Source organism: Poecilia formosa, unplaced genomic scaffold (genome assembly GCF_000485575.1).
Source record: "Poecilia formosa unplaced genomic scaffold, Poecilia_formosa-5.1.2 Scaffold509, whole genome shotgun sequence".
NCBI classification, from domain to species: Eukaryota; Metazoa; Chordata; class Actinopteri; order Cyprinodontiformes; family Poeciliidae; genus Poecilia; species Poecilia formosa.
In genome coordinates, this window is record NW_006800448.1 from 32910 (window position 1) to 56491 (window position 23582).

Here is a 23582-nt window from a genome sequence, read left to right on the forward strand (position 1 = left end):
ATAATCAATCATTTTGATTGCAAAAAACCCAGAAAAACAATCGTGAAATCCATGAGGGACTAATCAATGTGAAAAGATGCTCAATTTGATTTAATTTGAATGCAGAGACAGCTGTTTATTGATATTGTTAATGGTTTTTATCAAACCATTCTGGCTCAGTATGTTCATAATTTTTATAAGGAACAAAATCGAAATGAGTTTGATACCACTGATCTGGAGATCATGAATTTAACATGTTTTCCCTTTTGGATCCGATTACAGCTGAATGTGTAGCATGTGTTTAATGCTATAACATGTAAATCTCTTGGGTTTACAAAGCATACAAAATTATCATACCCATTAAAACATCTTTACATTCTGCTTTGTGCTTTACTGGGATAATAATACAACCATACATGCAACAACAAAGCAGACCACACTGGTAACATTTTATACTATTAAAAATCAGAAAAAGTGTCCTGTGATTTTTTTAACAATCTTCTTTTTCTACTTGATTTTCCGAAATAAAAGCCAGTGCAACCGAAGGAAATCCCCTTGCTAGTAAACAGAGTCCACTTGTGTCATTTAATCTCTGAATGAATTTATCATATTTAGAGAACAGTTGTTTAAAGGAGGATTAGGTAATAAAATCCCCAAAGTTTAAGGTCGTACAAAGGTTTATGGGACGTGGATGCATTTCTATTAAAATGTTTAAAATGAATACAAATATTTTAATTATAGCAAAAAACAATAGACATATATACATTTAATTAGCAGAGATGTTTAAATCCTGTCCTCTGCACCTTGTGAATTCAGTACAGATGAGGCACCACAAGCGGTAAAATCCCAGTTTAGAGTTTTACTACAGCTTTGTGTGTTGGTTCAGTGAACAACCGTTATCCAAATCCTCAGGTAGGAAACCACTGGAACAGATAACCAAATGTGTGTGAAGCTCCTGGTGTCAGAGCAGGAAATTCAAAACACTCGATTTAAGTGCTGAGGAGAAGTACAGATTAGACACAAACTAAGAGAGAAAATTTTGATTTTTTGACGCGAAACAGTTATAATTTATTAGAAAACCCGCAACAACTAGTAGATGCTGTCATTTCTTTATAGTTTATGTCAATGTCTGTCACCCATTTTCTGTCCAAAACACTTAATACCATGAAACAGTGTGTGCAGTGCTTTAAATCTGTTTTAAGGAATGATTTTTGTTGAATCATTCTCTTAATATTTACTTCCTTTTTACAACCAATGTTAAATTACATCTTCAAGTACTTTTATCATAAACATTACATTGTTTTTCCTTAGTTCACTGTGAAAAATACCTAAGCTAATACAATTTGACAAAATAAAATTTTAGCTGCTGCTCTTTGTGGTTTTCTTATTTCTTAAAGACATGACTGTTTATCGTTCTTAACTTTTGGGGAAACAGGTTAGAATAATGACACAAATGGAGAATACAATAAAAGAGCAGGTGGACTCTCAGATTATTTATTAGTGTTTGAAAAGATTGTTTGCTTGTGTGGTACACCACATGCTGGATCTGATTTCTGATAAATAACGTCACTTTCAGATATTATTTTTCTATCCTAAATATCTTTTAAGACCTGAAACATTATCTTCTGCCCTCCATTTCTCCACTTCTCTCTTCAGCCAGTTTGTAAAAGTGATGGGTTTGTCTAGTCAAAGTCTGGACTTAAATTCAGTAAAGATGCTGGTGTGTGACTGAACAAACTCTCCAATGTGGCAACGTTAACATAAACTTGCAAAAGAAGAGAACTAAATTTCTTCAGAGTGAAGTAAAATACTAGTTTTAGAGTGAAATTACTTTTTATTTAAATGGGGCCAGACTGATTTGGGTAAATGTTTTCCCTTAACAAATTACAATGTGAAAACAACATCTTGTAGTTCATCTGTTTATTTTTTGCTTGAAACTAAAAAATGTTTGATGAATTGAAACATCTAAGTTTGATGAAAAACAAAAAAATGGAAGAAATGAAAGAAGCTGCTCACACATGACTACCAGTTGGTTTTAGCTATCGAGTTGTCAACAGAAAGCACTAAATCTTTAATGCATGTGATAAATAACAGAAAAGGGGATGTAGAGCTTTCCTAGCATTACGACAACTAGATAACAAGGTCATGAAAAAGTTTTAAATGAAACCAAATAGCGAGGGACAGGGAAGTAGGTCAGCTATGCTAGCTTGACTTAGACAATCGTAACATGTAGATGTGCTGCATGTTACGATGCAGCACATCAGATAAAAAATAAAATAAGGCGAGTTTTTTTTTATGTTGAATCCTGATAGACCAGTGGAGCTGCCGTCAGTCAGTTACTATGGCAACAGGTGTATATGTGTGTGTGTGTGTGTGTGTGTGTGTGTGTGCGCGCGCGCGTGTGTAGAGTGGGCGACGCAGAGAATGCGAAAAAAGAAGAATATGAATATTTTGGTTTTTTTGTGTTATATTTTTCACTTTGCTGTGTGGAGCTGCACTGAATTAATAATACCAACATGTCCAGGTTTCATTTTGATAACAAATGTGTTCCACAGCGGCGATGTGGCTATGCAAAAAAATCGTCTTTTTGCCCTTCAGCTTTGTGCAAAATTTCCAGAATGTCCATATAATAGAAAACTTGTGAAAATTAAGGATTCTTGTACTGGAAGAAGAGGATTAAAACCAATTATTAACCAAAATAAATGCCACTGCTGACGTTAAAATGTTAAATACATGCAATTCAAATGAACATTAGAGAAAAGACAAGAAACGGTGTCAAACTTTCTGATACTTTCTGCGCTCTGCACTTCAACTATAAACAATAGTGTAGCAGAGAAACATAAACACACACCCGAGCATCTTGGTTATCAGTTGTTCTCTGGTGTACTCATCCAGGACACGCTGATCTCCTAGATAATGATTATGACTCTGCGGTTACACCAGCTTTCAGGCTACTAGACTGATTACACACAAATGGCTTTGACACTTCTTGATTTTCATCGAGTGCCAGTAAATAAAGAAGAACAATAGGGCTGACTGTGCTGTGGTTTGCCCGCCGCACCCACACCGCAGCCAACATGCACGCAGTTATTGAAATGAGAAGGGGAAGGGAAGTGCCTCTTTGTTCGGAGATACAGCTGCAGATCAAACACAAACATGATAGTCCTCTTTGAAAATGGTTTATGCCAAACCGATGTTCCACTAAAACAGGACAAAAATGTGCTTTCAGTACATGTGGCTTTTTAAAGTGAAAAAGCTAATTATATTTCTATATAGTTGAGCGTTATTTACCACTTGATTGAAACAATTTTAAAGAAGTTACTGAATAATCTCTGGTCATAAAATGTAATAGAATAGCAGGTCGATCAATCACTGATAAAGAAAAGGATGACCACAGCATGATGCTGCCACCACCATGACGAGGGTGTTCTGACCAGGTCTCGGGGATTTTGTACGCTTTATCAACACAAACTAGTAGATATTTTTATAGTGGAAAGCAAGTAAAGTCTTTTTGGGTATGGACTTTGACTAGGCCATTCTAACACATGAATATGCTATAATACGAATCACTACATTGCAACTTTGACAGTTTTTCTTCAATTTACCTCTTATTAGCTTCCTTGTTCCTAAAGAAAAGCCATCACCACAGCATGATGCTGCCACCACCATGTTTCACTCTTTGCATAAAGGACAAAATTATAAAATATAAGATATTTAATATTATGTACATAAATATCTTTTTTATATTATAAAATATGGAATATTTTATATCTACAAAATATTGTGATTTCATTATAATAGCATATTATGAAATCATAATGACTTCATTGGTGCAATATTATGAATTTATTCTTGAAATCTGACTTTATTCTCATGTTACGACTTAAGACTCATACTATGAATTTATTCTCATTATACTACAACTTTGTTATTATAACAACTTTATTTTTGTAATTTCATTGTGATTAACCGCTGGCAAATATTTATAGTTATTGGGAAAACTAAGCGCCTATATCCTACTTCAAAGGATGTATGCGCTTTGAAGCAGCTTTGTGCCACAAAGCACACAAGTGCCAGGAAAATGGCACACAAGTGCTAATAATCAACACATATTTTTAATCAATAATCTGCAACTATGTGGAAGTAGGAGTTGGGGATTTTCCTGCCATCAAGCCACAAAGAAATGCCCAAAGCAGCATGAAAAACTCAGAAAAAGAATCGACAGCAAACCTAATTTCAACTGTCAAAGATCCAAACTCTTCAGCTGATCTACAACAAAAGGTCAAGGTGGCCTAGTCAAAGTCCAGATCTAAAACTGAGAAGAGCAGGACCTCAAAACAGTTAACGAATGTCCACAAAATGAACTGATGCTGAAGCATTCTGCATTTACGGACTGTGACTTGATGATTTCATCTCTGGAGGAAATGACGTCATCTCATGTTTCCTCTTACAAAACACCATATGAGACACATCTCTACCAGCAATTAATATACAGAAGAAGAAGAAACAAATAGCTGTAAACAAATGCTGGTTTGCATAAAAATTTAGAAAATACAGCAAATTTATGAAACAGTGTTCTTAAAACTGAGTTGATTTTTTTTTCCAAAAAAGGTGTGAATTTCTGGATAATTGTGTTTAGATGAGTGGGAACAATGGTTAATATGACATCATTTCAATGGAAGAAGCTGCACAAATAGTTGCAAATAAATGCCTTTTTACATAAAAATGCAGTAAATTTATAAAATAATTCTTAAAACAATTTAAAAAAAAAAAACAGTTGTGAAATCCGTGACTATTTTTTAGAAAAAGAGAATATTTGAACAATATGTCAACTAAATAGGAGGAGTTGCATAAATAGTTATAAATAAATTATTTTTTGTATAAAAATGCATCAATATATTGCAAATTTACTAAACAATGTTCTTAAAACAAAAGTATTTTTGGAAAAAATGTGTGAAATTATGGATTTTCTTTTGACAAACTGGATATCAGAATAGTAGGTTATATAACATTATTCAAATTATACAAGTACTTATACTTATAAAATACAGCAAATGTATAAAATGTTCTCCAAACAAAAGGTTTTTCGCAAACAAAGGGTAAAATCTGAGATTATTTTTAGTTAAGCAGCACATCTGGACAATAGATTATGTAAGTTTTCAATAAAAGGAGTTGCATAAAAAGCCTTAACTAAATGCTTTTTGGCACAAAAATGCAGTAAATTACAGCAAAATCAAGTAAACGTTTTTTTTTTTTTTTTTTGCAAAAAATATTTGAAATTCAGGATTATTTTTTTAGGTAAGTGGGATATTTGAACAACGGGTTATTTAAAGAAAGTAACCAAGCATCGGCTTCAGCTGCAGGCCGACAGCTTGTGGTCTCTAATTTATGGAGCTTCACCCTGAATGGGAGCAGGGAAAGACGGAGTGGGAGAGGGCGAAAAGGTTTGTGGTTCTTTGTTTTTATCAGCCTGCTGCACCGGCAGGAAACACACGTCTAATTACACACACACACACACACACACACACGCACACACACACACACACACACACGCAGGTTTGCATGCTTCCAGACAACATGGTCATTTCCTGTGACACTGTGTATTTACTGCTTGAAATTAACAGAGAAAAACCAGCTTAAAGAGTGAAAATCTCAACATTTATTAATACAAATCCCTTCACACTCTTGTGAAGTAATGCGGGGAAAGCCGGTTATGTAACCTTTAATTCACGCATTAATCCAAGCGTGTCCAACTCTTTTGTCTAAGCGGTGTGTGCCGCGAAGCGCTCCGGGCCAAAAGGGGAACTTCAGGAACGAGTCAGTTGATATTTAAAACTGCAGTAGAAAGAGATAAATTAACTTCTCAAAAAAAGGACTGTTTATTTGAACAGCAGGGCGGACTCTGTTGGGCAAAGAAAGACGCGAGTCGGCCCTGCAGTAGCCAGCGCAGCATTAACCATTAACTTATACAATCACGACCAGAAGTGTTTATAGTGTTCAGGTAAATTGGGTGTTTAATTAGTCTCGACTTTTATTGCCTCATTTTCGGCCTAAGCGCTGCAGGTCGATGTCGAAAGCAGCATTTTGTGTAAAATAAAGCTGATAACTGAAAGTGAACAATCCACACATTTGAAGGAAACTCAAGAAAATATGAGAAACTCAGTCCTTAACCTGCAGCTTTAAACGCAGATGTGTATATTAGATATATGTCAAGCGCCCTGTATGCAAATTCTTTGGTCAGGCTGCAAATTAGTGGTATTCCTGGCTTAAGTTTGCACAGAAAAGAGCTTTTTGTTGTTTGTAGATTGTGATCTTGGCAATCCGGGGGGGGAGAGAAATGCTCAGCATTATCTGTGCTACCAGGAAAGAAGAAGTGTGCGACATTAACGCATTTAAATTGGCCTGCCGCTCTGCCTATGAATGTGGCGGAGGTGCTGGAGTTCTGCGTCACGTATATATACCTGTGCAAGATGTGTACCTGCACCATTCGCTTTATTAGGACAGAAATGGCCTCCTCTGAGGGAAACACTCCGACCTATAAGATGGTGAGTTGTAAGAATCCTCTACATACGCAACCAGGATGGTAATTTACTCAACTCTTTTCTATTTTAAGCCTGATTTCTCAGTTGTTTTTTTCCAGATGTCTTTAGACCCTGATATCAACCAACACTTTCAGGATGCAATAGATGTGATCCAGCAGCATTCACACAACGCATACTACGATCCAGGTACGTCCTGTTACATCTCAAGAGATCGAAAACATGTTCGATGAACATAATTTTAAACTTCCTCTTCCAGAGTGCAAATATTTCGAGACGCTGGGCAGCCAGCCGTCGTCTCTGCAGGTTCAGATGTCCTACCACGTCTTCGCACACCAATCTGACATCCCAGCTGTAGGCTACGACTGGAGCGAAACGGCTGTAAGTGTTACAAAGCACCTGCCTTTTGGAAAACAATGAACTTCAGTCTCAATTTTAACACTTAATCTTGAATCTCTTAGCAGCACTCCTGGCCTCAGGTCATCCCCGACGTCTCTTTGAGCCACTCGGTGCAGAACGATTCGCCGCATTTCTACTCCATCATCCCACCGCAGAGGAACAGCAAAGGTGATTTCATGTTGAGGCTTATAATCTGCAAAAACACAAAATCTTACCAAGGACTTTGTCATCATCCTAAAATGTTTTAGTTTAGGCAACAAAAAAAAAAAATAGAAAAAATGTTTTTTTGTTTTTGTTTTTTTTATTAAATCATCTTTTGGAAAGAAAAAAGTAGTGATTTTTTTTCTTTTTCCAAAATCACACTGGGCGATTATTTTAGAAAGGTGACATTTTTTCTTCTAGTTTCTAATGCAAATGTCTTTGCACAAAACTAACTTACAAGTAACTTTTCAGCAAGATATAGGAACTTGTTTAACGTAAATGATTCTTTAAAATTAATGAAAAAGTTCTGTTTCCACTGGCAGATTATTTAACTTAAAATAAGACATTTTCCCATGTTTGTTCCCATGCCAGTGGACTTACCACTTTTTCCATCAACTTTAATGAATCATTTATTTAAAGCAACCTGTTATATCTTATTGAAAAGTTACTTCTCACTCAGGTTTGTCTTATTTCAAGCGTACTAACCTACAGAAACCTTTCCTGCAAGAAATATTAGCTTGTTTTAAGTTAATAATTCCTTAATATTGAAGAACAAGTACTAATTTCATAAACTGCCAATGGAACTACAACTTTTTCATCAATATTAAGGAGTTATTAACTTAAAACAAGCTGTTATATCTTACTGGAAAGCTATTTTTAACTCAGTTTTGTCTTTTTTCTTAAGTGTACTAAGTCATATGGACTAGAAATTGTTAAGATTTTTGCATTTTTAAAGTGTAAGACAGCAACTTTTGATTTTTAATCAGCACTAAACGGGTGTAAAATCCATGTTGGCAGGACGTAAGAAGCTGAGGTTGTACGAGTATCTCCATGAAGCCCTGAACGACCCCAACATGGGCGACTCGATACAGTGGACGGACAGCAGCAGCGGCACGTTCCACTTCATCTCTAAGAACAAAGAGAAGCTGGCCGAGTGCTGGGGCCAGCGCAAGGGCAACCGCAAAACCATGACCTACCAGAAGATGGCAAGAGCCCTGAGGAACTACAGCCGCACCGGCGAGATCGTCAAAGTGCGCCGCAAGCTCACCTACCAGTTCAACCCAGACATCCTGCACAGGCTCGGTTCGGCCCAGGTACCCATGCACCTGCAGCGCCCATCTGCGCAGGACGACGCCCACAGTCGGCAGGAAAGCCCGTCCGAGCAGAGCTACCCAGGGTCGGTGGCGGCGGCGGCGGCAGACTGGCACAGCTGGTACGGACACTACCAGCTTCAGGAAGACTACGACCTGGCGGCGAGCTTCACCTCACACAGCTCAGCCAAACTGTGAGCCGACAGGCAGCAGATCCTGAAAACGTTTTGTCGTTTGGAGGGACTCTCTAAAAGACTCGTCTGCATGTTGCACCTAAATGTTCTGTGGATGATCAGCTAAAAGCAGCACGCGATGTGGTCCAGTCATTTCAGCAGTTTCTGTAAATAATCTGTAAATATTGTCAAAAATGATGTTGAAATTGAAGTAAAAATTATGTTCTCGTTTTGATATGCGTCCTTATTTTGAAGTCTTTTTTATCTGAGCTGTTTTGTTCTACATGAAGAAACACATTTTTCTCTCAAAACTGTTTTGATAACTGTGTATTTTATTTGATATTTTGCTTATTTACGCAGTTATACTAATTTAATAGTGGAAAACAGCTCTGTTCATGCAAGTTATTGAAGACTGTAAGGAGTGCATTGTATTATTATTACTGAGCTGACCTTTTAAAATTTCCAGTGGCATTTAATAAAATCACCTAACAGAGGATTAGATAAAAAGATTATCTGTAAATCTCCTGCAGGGCATAAAATCATCACTTTTAAACAATAAAAATAAGCTTTGCACCTATATAATTTGAACTCAAGGTTTAATTCTTATTGGAAACTTTAAAAAAAAAATTAAAATATGAAAAATTTAGCCTAAAATATCTAACTGTGGAATAAATATATTAGAATTCAACCATTAATTAAAAAGCTTATTTATTTGCAACAACAATTTGTTGATGAAAACATTTTTTTAATTGTTTCAATAAATGTTTTTTTCATTTGGAAAAAAAAAAACTGCTTCCCTATGCTTTCTTTCTTTCTAAACTTTTCAACTGTGATGAATTATTACAAAAGCCACGCAGAATAAATAAAAACTCAGACACATCCTGAGGAAAAATACCTAATTTGACAATTAAGCTATTCAAGCTTTAATCCTTGTTGAAAATCATTAAAATTATATTGAAATATGTTTGAAAATGGTGGAATAAATGTAATAGAATTACACAATTTATTTTGTAGTTGATTTGTAAAAACAACTTGCTAATAAAAACATGTATTTTAAATGTTTTAATAAATGTTCTGCAAAAAAGAAGAAAAAAAACCTGCATCGCTGCGTTTTCTTCCTCCATGAATGAATTATTACAACAGAAAACATAAAAATTTAGACACATCCTGAGGAAAAGTGTGCCAGCCGTGGTGTTTTCTTTTTTCTCCTGAAATCGGAGCGCTGCGTTAAGGCTGCCTCCCGTTCTGGGTCTTATCTGCTCCAGCGGGGAGGATGTGGTCAGTGTCGGTGAGATGCCTGGTGGGGCTTTGTGGGATCGCTGGTCATTGTTTCAGGGAGTTCAGGCTGCAGGAGACGTTTGGTGGTGTGCTAACATGGGAGGGTATAAGAAGGGCTGCGAGTCTCAGAGTCACCTGGGTGAAACTGCAAAGACTAAACTACGCCAGATATTCATCGGTGATGGTAAAGAGCACACATGCTTCACTTTAACTGCATTAATTATGTCCTAATATTAACTTTAAAACTGTATCAGAATTCTTTCCAGGACACCCAGTCGGACTTGGAAGTGATTTTAGAGTTTCTGGAGGAATACTACAGACAAAGCATTCCAGAAAATGGTACGAAAAACAACTAGAGGTTAATTTTAATAAACAATTTCAACTGATTTTGTTTTTACTTTTTTTTTTTCCCAGCAGAAAATGAATCTTGTGTTTCAGTTGAGTCTGTGCATGGAGGAGATGTGGCTGTGGGTCAAACCTGTGATGAAAACTGGGCATACCATGATGCATCTGTAAGCGCACGCACGCACGCACGCACGCACGTTTGTTTCCCTGTTAATGTTCAACAAATTAAACTAGAAATCTTTTCACAGGTGCACCTAAATATAATATGAATAAAATGTTAATTTAGTTTAGTAATTTAGTTTAGAAAGGAAAATTTATGTGTAGTCACAATGAATTTTGACAATTTGAACTAACAGCCTATGAAAAACCAAGAATCTGAATATTACATTAAAAAAAAAAATTTTATACAGAAATCTTACGCAAGGCCCTATTAAATCTTAAGATGGCAGTATCCCAGAGTTTAACAGGAAATTTAGTGGAAGGAAAAAGTGTAGGTTGGTGCAGGTTGAATGTCTGATTTCATCTCAGGGGAAAAAAAAAGGCCTGAAATGTTGTTCAGATGTTCAAAGCACAGCTTTTTTTAGGTGGAAGTAATTTCTGCTTTTAACTCTGAAGGCCTTCAAGACTGGAGGAAAAGTGGAGAAATGCAGAAGTTGTCATTGGTTGTGTTTCCACTACAAATGTGCCTAGACTTAGCTAATGTCAAAAAACAACACAATTTTGAAATTGTGCTTTCAGTAGTTAACAAAAATAAATTAAATCAATCAGTCTGTGTGTAAGGAATCTATGCAAGCTGCACTTTTTGAACAAAATTAATTAATTAAATGAGTTTTTTGTTGACATTTTCATTTTCTGACTCCATCACAGGACGTCAAACCTGTGTTTCAGACCTTCCTAAACCATGATGCCCGAGCCGTCTTTGGCCAAAACACAACAGCGACATTGTCTGAGCGTGGGTCAGTGCCAAACTTTGTTTCAGCGAGACAATCATCCAAACACCCGGCCGCTGCAGCAGGGAGGGGTGAGTTCTCCTTTTTTTTCTGGTCATTAGATGCTGTTATTGTCACAGTTGCTATTAGCCTGGGGGAAATAATACCAAGAGAGCAAATAAGAGACCTGCCCTTTACTGTAAAAGACAATGGAGCTGTGCTTGGCTTAGCGCACTAGCTTATTTTACATATCTATCAGATAACCGCAGTGTTTACAAGTCCTGGCCACTGACATGCAGATCTATGATCTCTTAAGAGATTTTCTGGGAATGGATGTAGTTGAGGGAATGATTAACTGTAACCAGCATTAACTGCTATGAATTTTCTATTAAACCTCTCCCCTTTAAATCCCCTTTCGTCACGTGTGCCGCTCACAGTTTGCTCAACACCTGCAGGCAGAAGGCTGCGGCTCTTCCACTTCCTGTTTGAGATGCTGCAGGACCCAAGCATGGCTCACTGCCTGTCCTGGGCGCCGGCGCCGCCCGGCGTGTTCAGCTTCTCCTCCAGGAACAAGGACCAGGTGGCGGCGCTCTGGGGCCAGAGGAAGGGCAACAAGAGGCCCATGACGTACCAGAAGATGTCCCGCGCTCTGAGGAACTACGCCCGGTCGGGTCACATCTTCAAGGTGAAGAAAAAACTCACCTACCAGTTCAGCCGGGACACGCTGACATCGCTGCAGAAAGGCCATGGAGGAGATCCGTAGATCTACTGTACACTCTCTCTTTTCACATTTTACTGCGGTGTAAATACAGAACTAAATAAAAACTTGCTGTCACGTTAAATTTATCGTTTAAGTACACTTTGCTGTACTTCCTCTCTTAAAACACATGATGAACACAACCAACATGGGTGTAAATGAAGAGTTCTTTTTCTAGAAATTACTTGAACAAGTTTAAATTTGTCCAAGCTGAAGCTGAAGGTGCTGCCCTCGCGACCCGACCCCGGATAAGCGGAAGAAAATGGATGGATGGATGGATGGATGGATGGATGGATGGATGGATGGATGGATGGATGGAAGTTTAAATTTGTTGTGTATTTTCAAAATTATACACAGGCTAAGATATTTACATACACAATGCAACAACACAATCTTAGGTTGTATTGCAAATATCTTGGTACACTTGAAATAACAAAGCTGACTTACAAATAACTCTTCAGCAAGATATGCAAGCTTGATTTAAGTAAATAACTCCTTAACATTGATGAAAATATCTTATTTTAAGTTAAAGATTTCATTAGTGGAACTTTTTCACGAATGTTAAAGAATTGCTGACTTAAAAGAAGGTCTTTAATCTTTTTGAAAAGTTACTTATAAGTTAATTTTGTCTTATTTTAAGTGCACTAAAGGAAGCAGAAATACATCATGATGAAATGACTGAAGTGCAATGCAAAAACACAAAGTCTTACCAAGTACTTTTGGCAACTATTTTAGTTCACTTGAAATAAGACAAAACTAACTTACAAGTAACTTTTCAGCAAAAAGTATCAACTTCTTTTAAGTAAATAATTTCTTAATCTTAAAGCGCTAATTCTGCTGTCAAATTATTTCATTTATAATAAGACATTTTCTTATGTTGTAAGTGAAATAACCTGCAAATTAATCAGTACTTTTTAATCAGTATTAAGGAATTAGTGACTTAAAACAAGCTCCGATATCTTGCTCTAGAAATTAGACAAAATATATTTGGTAAGATTCTGTGTTTTTACAGTGCACCCACACTGACATTAAACTGAGTGAAATTGGGAACCCCAGTTTCTTTCAATTAAACAAAATTTTTACTCAAGACATTATCATTTTAAGGATATGAATAAATGTTTCTAGAGGTCATCAAAGGTCAACCAGCGCATTTAGATTCAAAAAATAAAACAATCAACTGTGTTGCACTGCAAAACCTGAAAATATTACCAAGTATTTTTGGTCTAGTTTCTAGTCCAAATATCTTAGTACACTTAAAATAAGACAAAATTAACGCAGAAGTAACTTTTCAGTTAGGAGTGGGAGATTGATTCAAGTCAATAATTCCTTAAAATTGATGAAAAACTACTTGTACCAGTTTATTTTTCTTAAAATATGGGTAAAATGTTTTGTTTGCAATAGAAATCCTGTTAAAGCCACCTGGTAGCATTAACAGTGTTTCACTTAATGTGACTGAATGATTTCCTCTGATTATTGTGTTTGCACAGAAAGTCTCTGAGGTTTGAATCCAAACCTGTTTTTATTTTTGAAGCCTGTTAGTTGATGTTTTGCTCTCAGCTGGATGTAATGTGGAGGAAGTCGACACGTACCTTATAAACCAGAGGGTGTCAGTGTAGTCCTTCTCAAAGCTGCTCCTTCATGTTTCGGTTTCTTCTTATGTTGTACGAATTACCAATTGGATATGCCAGCGTCAGGCCCACTTCCCCATATCCACAAACGCAAAAGTGGAAGTCTGAAAAAAATGAAATTACAAAAGTTTTTCCAACATTTTCTCACATTATAACCACAAACATTTATGTATTTGTATGAAGTAAAGAATAACTGTAAAGTGGAAGGAAGAGATACAAAGTTTACAATGTAAAATCTGAATAGTGTGGCCTGCATTTGGATTCACCTGAATAAGATTCAGTAAAACCAGAAAAAAGCAAACAGTTAGAGGCTGCAAAAATCTAGAGACTGGGGCAGTTGTTCAACTTCCATCAAGACAACAACCATAAAAACCCAGAACTAAATAAAACTGAAGATTTGTTTACAGCAGACTGGGCTTGAATTAAAGGAACTCAATCTATTGATGTTCAAATCTCCCAAATACAACAAGTCTTCAAGCTGCATTTGCAGCAAAGTGCAGTTCTGCAAAGAATTGACCCAACAAATTTAATCAAAAGCAACTTTGTTGGAGTTAGAGTCCCTCCAGACGTTTGAGCACTCCTGTTGAACTGCAGAGTTCTGGGCTTATTGTCGGTCGTTTCCTGCAGCTTTGGCATTTAATCTCTCTTCAACCCCATCAAAGCACAGACCTGACATATCATTTAAGTTTGATGAGCCAAACGGTTCAACCAGGACTATTATAATTCACAATAAAATTCTCCACATGCACGTGTCAAATGTCAAGGTTTATGATGGCTTTCTAAGTATAGAGCATTTTGCCTCCCTCCAGGCATCTCCCCTGTATTTATTCTCTGGGTCTGTAAGCCTGCTGTTCTTGGCAAGCATTCCACCTGGATTAAATCGATGTCTGGAATCTGCACCAGCTCCCTGCTTGTCATGTTTAACTTTTCTTTCAATATAAATCAACAGATTCCCTGAATGTGCTGCACTTCGTTTGAGAATGACATCAGCCCGAAACCCGTGACCATGACGACACCTTTTCCTTTTATATCCCACCCCACTGCTATTGTTGTTCGTCTGTCAAGGGAATAACCCCAAAATAAGCAGGAGGAGCTCAACGAAACCAAAATACAGCTGCAATAACATCAGCAAATACTTATCTCTGGAACTCAAGTGACAGAGATAATTTCACATTCTGAACAAATGGAGGATGAAAATAGTTTAATTTTGGTTAATCTTCCTGAAAAGAGCCTGAAAACCTTAAAATAAATTTACTAACTAGATAAAAACAGCCGTCTTCAATACTTTGCTGTTTAAATTGATTGTGTCATTTAAACTAATGGATTTAACATTACGTTTGTTTAAGGTTTTAGCTTCCTGAAATAATGGCCGAAGTCACTTTTTTTCTTTTCTTTAAGTGATTATGGCAACAACAACAAAAAACACACAAAAAACCAAGAAGATATTTTAGGCACAAACAATCACTATTATTATTTTAGGAAGGTGATGATCTGATATTTATGAGCCAAGGACATAAAAAACAAGTAATATTTTGATTATTTTACACAATAAATGTGCTATAATTGCAGCACAGAGCTCCACCAAGGAGAGGAGGAGCATTCCTCCTCTCAATATAAGCCCTGAAAGCAAGTCCCCCCCCGGATCTGCCACTGGTCCTCCAGTCTCCCCCCTACTAAGACTCATCCTCATCAGCTGCTGTTTGAGAGGATCATCATTTCTTTTAAACTCTCATCATCATCAGTTTGTTTACCTGGACTAAGGCGAGTCCAAAGACTTAAAGTCACACCCACTGACTGCATCTACCTGCAGAAATCTAAAGTTTTCTTGCAAGCCGGCTCAAGATGCCAGAGCCAACAAAGAAAGGTAGGAGTCCTGATTATAAGCTGCCTTCATGCATTAAAAAAGTCCAAATCACACCTGCTGCTCTGCTGGTTTCAACCAAATTCTGGGTGAAAAAGTAACGTGTTGAATAGAGTATGGACCTGGGATGCAAACGGAGAATTTATTTCTATTAATACGTCTTTGAGGGAGCAGGGACAGTTGCTTCTCACTGCAGGGGATCCATCACTTTGCGGCTTGCCTGCCAGCTCGTACACAGGAATCCTCAAAGTGACTTTGACAGAGGTATTGTATTACTGATGCATGTGTGTCTCTGCCATCTTTGGTGCAAGAATTGACCCGAGGTGTGTGGATGGGTAGTGTTGTTGCACCCCGGCTGGAGAAAGATCCGATGATGGAGAGCGGCGCAGGAATGTGGTGAAGCAAGCGTCTCAGGAAGGATGATGCAATTTGAATTTAAAGAAGCCAAACAAGGGACAGATTCTCTAAATGCCTTCCTGATGACTTGTGTAGCCAAGCAGAAACGGCCTATTTTGTCCATCGAGACCGTCCCCCTGCACACCCAAATTCAACCAACCACAGCATCACTGCCCACCTTTTGTCCCGCCCAGCAAACCCGTTTTCATCTGTACCTTCATGTCCATCAGCACACTGCTTGTGTCTGTCATCATAGGCATTACGCCTCGATAACTCCTCGCTAGCAAAGCCGTCTCCAGGTCTATGGCCACTCAAGTACATATAGAATAACTTGAATGTATTGTTTAGTGTTTGGGTAAAAGGATGCAAGTTTTAATGGCTATTTGAGATTGGCTGGTGCTTTTCCGTGTTTAGAGTTTTTGCCCATAACCTCTGTCCAGATTTAGCCGAAACACAGACATTGAAAGTAAGGCTTTGTTTAATAATTTGACCGCAGTGAGGCATCACTAAAGGTGAGAAATGGATGATTCTAACACATTTCCATTACCATTTAACTGGCATCTCAAAAGGATAGATCAGGATATTCATTAAGATTTTCTTGTTCTACTAAAGATCTTTAGAAGCTTTTCTATAGATCGAACTTTACACGGTTTAAAATATCTGGTTCTTGGAGACGAATCATTTACAACAGGTTGACTTTCCTCCAGGTTTTTGTCAATAGCTGCGATCCATTGACCGTATAACTGCTCAACTTGACATTTCAAAAAGAAATTTGCTAAATGGAAACACGGCAATTTAATACAAGAAAAACTGGCAGTAGGATAAGGCGGATTTTTGGCCGTATTGAAATTGGTTTATTTTGCAAAAACCAGATCAACAACAATCAGATGTTGCAACAGGTGCAAACCACAAAGAAAACGACAGAAAGTGGTAGGAGGATGATGACATGACAGGTTTTTTAATGACTTATCGCAAGAACAAAATGGAAACACAGCAATTGCAAAAGTGTATTTTTTTTTTTACATTAGCAGAACATTGACCAAGTTTTGCCTACATTTTTAATGGAAACACAGCTTATGGCAGCTATAAATCTGCCAGATCCAAATCATTTTACCTCAAAGTAGAAGCTTCCACCTAAATCTGGCCATCAATGAACATCTTTTCTATTATGGCAACGGCTACTGTGGCAGAATCAGTCCTGATCTCTATTTAGCAAAGAAAAACACGGTGAAACGAGACGTTAACCAATAGCTCCAGTCCAAATTCATCAGGAACAACTTTTGAGAAGCTGAGCAAGATCCCAATAAGTTTCATGGTAATTCTAAAGAATTGTCTGTACCTTAAAGCTGTCTGAAGAAATTAGGCAAAGTAAAGCCTGCAACAAATCCTTCCCAAAAATAGCTACCAAACCAGCAGATAAATGAGTGGAAAACTATTGTTCTTTAAATGAATCTGAACAGCTGAGGAAGGAAGGAAGGGGGGAGGGCCAGCGCCGTTGTTTTAGACACCCAAGTCAACATTAGAAATGGTCGTCTGTGGGTCTCTTGGGAAACAGATTCTTGTCCCTGGAATAGTTCAGAATGAACGCACTTTTAATCCCCGCGCCTTGTTCGGTGCCATCTCCAACGATCGCCGCCCAACCTCTCCCCCTATTCCTTTCCTGCCATGCACCAACACAGATGTCCCGCTGCCACTTTCTGCTAAAGATGGATCACTTAGAGGTCAGGCACTTCCCTATTAAACTTGCCCACATGGCCCTTTGGGGTTGTCCACACTGTTTACAACCTCTTAGTATCAATGGAGGCAAGACCAATGTCTTCACCTTGTGATATTTATTATATCCAATCCATCAATCTCTCCTGACTCTGCCTTCTGGCCATGTTGCTTTGTGTTACGGGATATCACATCATTAATCTAACCTGTGGTAAAAAGGGGAAGGGCTGTCAGCAGTTAATTATCACCTGAGGGCAGTTCTCATCTACTTCAGCCAAAGACAAAAGGAGTCACAGATAGAAAAAAACAAAGATAGGAACAAACAGTCTTGCTATCAGATTGCCTTTGCCAACATCATAAAGGTTTATTTAAGGAAAATATGAAGCTGGTTGCAATTTGGCTCTCATTTGAGCCTATATGAGCCCTCCTGTCTGCAGGCCAGCACGGACAACAGCTGCACATACCTGCAGCCATGTCAGCTGCACTGGGAGCCCTCCGGGGTAAAACAAAACCTTTCTCCACACTCATTATCTCAGCGGTGATGAGACCAAGAGGCCGAGGCTCAGTCTTGGGTGGATGATGTGACCCTACAGGATTGTGGTCGAGTGGCCAGAATCGCATTGTTATGAAGTGAGACTGGGGAGTGGTTCATTTTGAGACTGAGAAGGAAGTTTAATGGGCCCTTTAAGAAGAGAGTTCACAGTCATACTTGTACTGATGCCATTTTAGAGAAGAACAAGATGCCGACAAAAGAAAAGTCTTGGCTCAGTCACTTTTTATTTTAAAATATTCATTTTCAACCTCAAATGAACAACTTTTCTGAAAGTATCAGTATGAGAAAAATATTGCGCTTCAATTAATGAGTTGGAGATTGAACTTCACTCTCCCATACGGCTGCATCTTTCCATCAAAAAAGTTTTTTCATTCTTCCTCTGAGCCTGTCCCTATCCTGTTTCCAATGCTTTTATGGTGAGCTCAGTGTTAGTTTTAGTTTATTTCTGTTGACAGGCCATTCTCAGGTTACATTTGTTAATGTACAGTTGAAACCAGAAGTTTACATACATCAAATAAAAAGACACACAGCTTTTTCCGAGACCAAACCTCTCTTGGTTTAAGCTAATGAGTAACACACATAGGGTCAACCTGAACTTGGATTTCCACCATCATGAAACGACTAATATAGGAAACTTAATCATTCAGGCAGGTTGTAGGGAGTGGATGTGTAACAGTGGTGTTGGTGTTGTGTTAATACTGGTGATCAAGCATCAGAGTGTCAGTAGTAAGTATCTAAGTATCTTGTTCATGAGTGATGTTAGGAGCAGGAGACGGAGAGATCTCATCTTCAGTAATATGGGCATTGCTCTCTGATTGGTTAAGAAAGAACTGGGCAAAAAAGCAAAGCTCTGATTTTACTGGCCTGTCTACATTCTGACTCTCACCTTTGACTATGAGATATGGATAATTACCAAAAGAATAAAATCCCAGACAAAAGCAGCTGCAATAAGCTTCTACTGGCTCAGCATAAGAGGTTCTTCAAACATAACTAAGAGGTGAAAACTGAGCGCTGAGACAGACCCAGATTATTGAGCTTGGAAAAGAAAAATCTTTGAACTTAGGACATCTGACATTTTCTCTGTTTATTTAAGATTCCTACAAAATCAAAGTATTTCAAGTTGCTTTCCTAACTGATCTGATTCCATTTTTAAATTTCTACCAGAAAAAGCATAGACTCTGGCAACTGGAAGAAAGAAAATACAGTTTGTGTTTCACTGAAAATGTTGCATTATATGAAGCACCTTTAGGATAACTCCATAGTCTGTTTGAGGAGGCACATTTATACTATGCTAAGTGTTAGCTAAAGCAGCTATGCACATAAAGAGTCTGAAAATATGTTGGCAACAAATCGCCCTGCATCATAAACAGAACTGCACCCAAAAATTGTCCTCAAGTAACAGTTGCACTACTTCAACGATAAAATGTAAAAAGTAGCTCAATTAAGAGTAAAAAACAATGAATATTTTAAAATTACACCAGCCGGACCAGATATATATGGAAATTTTGGTATTTTAAAGAACAAACTGAAAATATTTCATTGGATATAATAAAACCAGGAAAGTAAACATTTTTCCAAATCAATTTCTTTCAATATAAAACTTATGAAACTAACAAAAACTGCAGGTGTGTGTTGGTGAATTTTTGATCAAAACATGTTTGTTCTTTATTTAGTGAAGTTATGCAAAGTGGGTAGAGCATCCAGACATTTTACTCAAGAAAGAGTAGCAATGCTTAAAAATGAAATTACTCAAGTAAAAAGCACGGCGTAGTAAAAATACTCCTAAAAGAAATCTTTTTCCAAAACGTTACTCAAGCAGATGTAACTAAGTAAATGTAAAGTTGCAAAGTAAAATTTGTAAAGTTTTTTCATTAGTTCAAGTAATGTAGAATCAACAGTGAGTGTGTGCCATAATCCAGCACAAAGACAACAAAGCTGATGGTGAGCATGTATCAAAGTGGGGGTCAAAGTGTTCAAACAGAAGAAAACAAAAAGGTGATAATTGCATTAAAGACATTACACAAGATGTCTTACTATCTTGTCTGTTGCTTTGTTTGTCTTTCTGCAGACGAGACGCCAAATGGCCAGCCAGAAGGTGAGTGCACGTCTTATCTCACGGTCACCTCACAGACTAGCAAGCAGATTAGAGCTCCCAAAGATGGGAAATCTTCCACAGTTTGGTTCAAAAACTAACAGCTACCAAATGAAAAGCAAGAAAATCAAAATCAAGACATTTATAGAATCTCTCCGTTGAAATTTGCACGTCAAACAAGCCAGCATAGACCTGCATGAGCGCAGGGCAGAAAGAAATGCGTCTCGACGATAAAAAGTGGTGTAAAAGTGGCAACACAGACACATCGGAGTGTAAATGTGGAGCCAATAGACAGCAGTATGGACGTGTTGCTGCTCTCTGGACTTATCTGTGACGAGGCTGTCAACATCTCATGCATTCCTCTCCCACACCAGCTGATCCCCCTTTGTTGTTTCAGCTGACGGCCCTGCCATCCCATGTGAGCAAGTTGCTGGCATCTAACAGGCTTTTAGCAGGGGCTAAGGGTTTGACCTTGGAGCCGGAGCATCTTGGGGCTCCAACATGGTCGAGGGGGGAAGAGCTCAACTTTTTAGAGTCTAACTAAAAATAATACAGGGAACCGTTCAGATAAATAATTCTGTCCACTAGCTCATAGCTTAACGCCATAGAGCGCTAATAATTAGCCCTGTCATGATAAATCTTGCTGGATGATAAATTGTCCCAGAAGTTATTGCGATAAATGATAGTATTGTTATTTTGAAACCATATTCATGTAATGGCATAATAATGCAAAAACACATTCTCAAAGAGCAACAAACTTTAAACTCAAACTAATATTTAACACTGGAACTGGAAGACATTTTAAACATCCAAAATAAACAAACAGAAACAACAAATGTAATTAATTTGTAAATAAAATTGTCTGTCACAAAATGGGCTAGTTGAGGTTAAAGCACCAGACTGAAGATGAAGAGACAAAAGATAAATCATAGAAATTTAAGTTATTGAGCTAATTTTAATTTATGCGATTAACTGATTTATTGCTTATTTTGACAGGCCTACTAATACATCTTAATATTTTTCACATTTTGTTATATTACAACCTCCAGCTGCAATACATTTTATTTAGATTGTATGACCAACTCAAAGAAGTGGAAGAAAACGTTTTACAACATTTAAAAAAAAATCTATGTAGCATGCATTTGTTTTAAGTTCCACGCTACAATTACAGCTACTTTGGGAGTGAAGGGGGCTACACAAAAATGCAAATTTTAAAATAACTCTTATGAAACTTATGATTGACTATATTTCCTTTTAAGAGTGAAAAATGTTTAAGAAATAAAAATCTAACCACTTTATGAGGTTCACTAACTTTATTAAAAGATGCCTTTCTCTGAACGGTTTGGTCCCATTATGGGAGGGTTTTTTTTACCGTTTCCTAGCAACAACTCGCCCCATGTCTGCTATGTATTTAAACTGAGAACTCTAAAGAGTAAAATTTGTTGAGGTGAAGGGTGTGTGGCTTTGTTCAGGTAGGTGGGTAATCTGCGTGAGTGTGTGAATGAGTGCAGATGTTGAAGCTTTGTGCTCATGTAAAGCAGTTGCTCCATCCACCAATATATTTGTCACATGCTCAGAAAGTGTTGCCCCAGACAGTAATGGTGCCCCCACCCTGCCTGAGATTTCCCTGGAGGTTTCTCCCCCACCAGGTGGGTAATGTTGCCACCTCACTGTTTAAGTCACACCCCTACACTGTGGCACCTCTTGCACATCCCACTTACGTCACGTGTTTTTGTGTTGTGTGCCATCACCGTTTTTTGTTCTTAATTCACTTAAAGAGGCCTGAAGCTGCACTTTTCTTGCACTGTATGTTCACACAAAAACTTGGTTTAGGTAGCTTAGATCAATCAAATCTAGGTGAATGTGCTCCTCTAACTGGAATATGATGCTGTTACTAACTCAAGCTGTGGCTGTGTCTTTGCTAGTGACATTGTATGTCATGTAGAGTCATCAAAAAAAGGGATTTGACTCTGGTAAATGTCTTACTGGTCAAATTAAATTTTACAAGTAATCAGTTCATACATGGAGCAAATCCCTGCCCCCTTGATCACTCTACAGTATAGATATGCAAAGACCAGATGGATAATGCTTTGAATTTGGAGATTCCTACGTTAGTCAGATGTTATTGGCAAATATTAGCATGCTAAAACTGTTTAAAGGTGACCTATTGAACAGGTTAAGATAGGTCTATGACAAATACAAAACATGTTTATTAATTTTTTTTGCACAAAATCATTCAGACAATGAGATTTTAGTCTGATCAGTTCTTCCTATTTAGAGCTCCTTTTAGAATGGTCTGTTTTAGGGCGTCTTGTCACTTTATATCCAAATAAGCTGCTGCCGGTCACACTCCCCAAACTCAATGTTTACACTCACAAGTGAAAATAGCAGCAAACAGATGTGCAATAATACAACCATACGTCTTTGAAAAGCAGAAGTGGAGCCTCCTTGCACAACCAACAAGAATGCAGCAAGTGGATTCTCCATGGCAAGTCGACAAAAAAAACACTTCTCTTTTCCAGCAGCCGTTGTACCGCACATACAGCTGACCAAATGTGCCAGAGCTCGGCTGGGGTTCGCTAGGTTGATAGATGAGGGGCAGTGCCTGCTGATTAATGAAGTTACATTTGGAAGGTTTTCCAGACACCAAAAACCTTAACTCATTGTCAAAATATGGCTGGGTGTTTTTAAGCCGTTTCTAGAAGAAGTGGAGACCAAAATGGAAGTAGAACTCAATGTTCTAGAGAAACTTCCAAAACATCCAAAATGTGAATTTTGCCTAATAGGTCCCTTTTTAAGGTCAAAAAGCAAAGGCGAGATTTCATCCATCTGGTCTTCAGCTGTTTATACCAACTTTGCCTGAACAAGTGCCGCCTTGTCAGGCAGCCAGTGTTTGTGCTCTGTGCTTGCTGCTCCAGCCTGGCGCTTTGTCTGCAATACAGAGTCGGTAGCAGACTCTGTACCGACAGAGTCTGCTACTGGTAGCAGTCTCTACTGCTACCAGTAGAGACTGGCTCTTTCCAGTCTCTACTGGAAAGAGCCAGTAGAGACTGATGGGAAGAAACCAGAGCCCACTGGGCCTGAGCCATTACAGGCTGTGGTGGCTCAGGAGCAGAACCCCGTCGAGAACGGTTCAAACCAACGGGAGCCTAGTAGGGTTGGGGTGAATGACCAAGCAGAGTCCTCTGGCCCTGCTGTAAAGGAGGGCACTAGCTCTCCCCCTCCGGCTGGTAAGTATGCCACTTTAATAATGTGACTCATTTCCATTCCCATCCCAGTGAAAGTGCATGTTTCTCCAGAGCAAAAGCTACTAAAAGTGGACATGAATCTTAAAAATGCAAACTCCAATAACCTAGTAGCTGAGCTTTTTAAAAAGACTTTATATAACCATTTATTTTCACTTGGGTTAGACGTTATTCCCTGCTAAGAATGCCATGGACTTCAAATTTGCCATGCAACAGGAGCCATGCATCTTAACCAGTCCAGTCTTAGTGATAATTGGCACAAAGACATCCAGAATAAAATGTACATACAGTACAGTGCAGCTCGTAATTCCATGGAATCAAAGACAAAGTAATGTTTTTAGGTCTAACAATATGAACAGATACAATTTGTGTGAAAGGTAAGTAATCAAAAAGGAACCTCCTC

The 23582-nt window shown here is 38.0% G+C and overlaps 3 protein-coding genes and 2 long non-coding RNA genes across 20 annotated transcripts in view; 4 read left to right on the forward strand and 1 right to left on the reverse strand.

Annotated features, from left to right (window-relative positions):
- Positions 1 to 8755, forward strand: LOC107834045 (uncharacterized). The gene is made up of 3 exons (XR_001659831.1): positions 1 to 1039; positions 4043 to 4049; positions 8743 to 8755. It is a non-coding gene; the product is annotated as an uncharacterized LOC107834045 (long non-coding RNA).
- spic (Spi-C transcription factor (Spi-1/PU.1 related)) lies at positions 5530 to 8991 on the forward strand. Of its 3 annotated transcripts, none has more exons than XM_007579135.2 (5): positions 5530 to 6524; positions 6620 to 6707; positions 6778 to 6899; positions 6983 to 7085; positions 7917 to 8991. In XM_007579135.2, the coding sequence occupies exons 1-5, from the start codon at positions 6396 to 6398 to the stop codon at positions 8405 to 8407; spliced, it is 933 nt and encodes a 310-aa protein (XP_007579197.1). In that variant the 5' UTR covers positions 5530 to 6395; the 3' UTR covers positions 8408 to 8991. The 3 variants fall into 3 exon arrangements, with proteins under 3 accessions (XP_007579197.1, XP_007579196.1, XP_007579198.1); XM_007579134.2 differs by having other exon boundaries at positions 5532 to 6524; positions 6980 to 7085; XM_007579136.2 differs by having other exon boundaries at positions 6438 to 6524; positions 6606 to 6707; positions 6980 to 7085.
- The window catches only part of LOC107834044 (uncharacterized), a 25779-nt gene continuing 9223 nt past the window's right edge, over positions 7027 to 23582 (reverse strand). Inside the window, exons 4-5 of the long non-coding RNA XR_001659830.1 lie at positions 13281 to 13423; positions 7027 to 7110 (exon numbers count right to left, since the gene is read on the reverse strand). This is a non-coding gene — a long non-coding RNA (uncharacterized LOC107834044). The remainder of the gene's footprint in view (positions 7111 to 13280; positions 13424 to 23582) is intronic.
- On the forward strand, positions 10878 to 11728 carry spi2 (Spi-2 proto-oncogene). The gene has a single exon (XM_016664769.1). It carries the CDS (start codon positions 11311 to 11313, stop codon positions 11695 to 11697), a length of 387 nt encoding a protein of 128 aa, XP_016520255.1. The 5' UTR covers positions 10878 to 11310; the 3' UTR covers positions 11698 to 11728.
- The window catches only part of mybpc1 (myosin binding protein C1), a 32961-nt gene continuing 24343 nt past the window's right edge, over positions 14965 to 23582 (forward strand). For 8 of the 14 annotated variants that reach the window (XM_016664757.1, XM_016664759.1, XM_007579144.2 and 5 more), the window contains exons 1-3: positions 14965 to 15183; positions 19911 to 19937; positions 21512 to 21583. In XM_016664757.1, the coding sequence (XP_016520243.1) occupies positions 15162 to 15183; positions 19911 to 19937; positions 21512 to 21583 (121 nt within the window). In that variant the 5' untranslated portion in view covers positions 14965 to 15161. Of the gene's footprint in view, positions 15184 to 19910; positions 19938 to 21511; positions 21584 to 23124; positions 23165 to 23582 lie in introns of those variants that run through there. The other 6 variants (XM_016664763.1, XM_016664764.1, XM_016664765.1 and 3 more) reach the window with 2 other exon arrangements.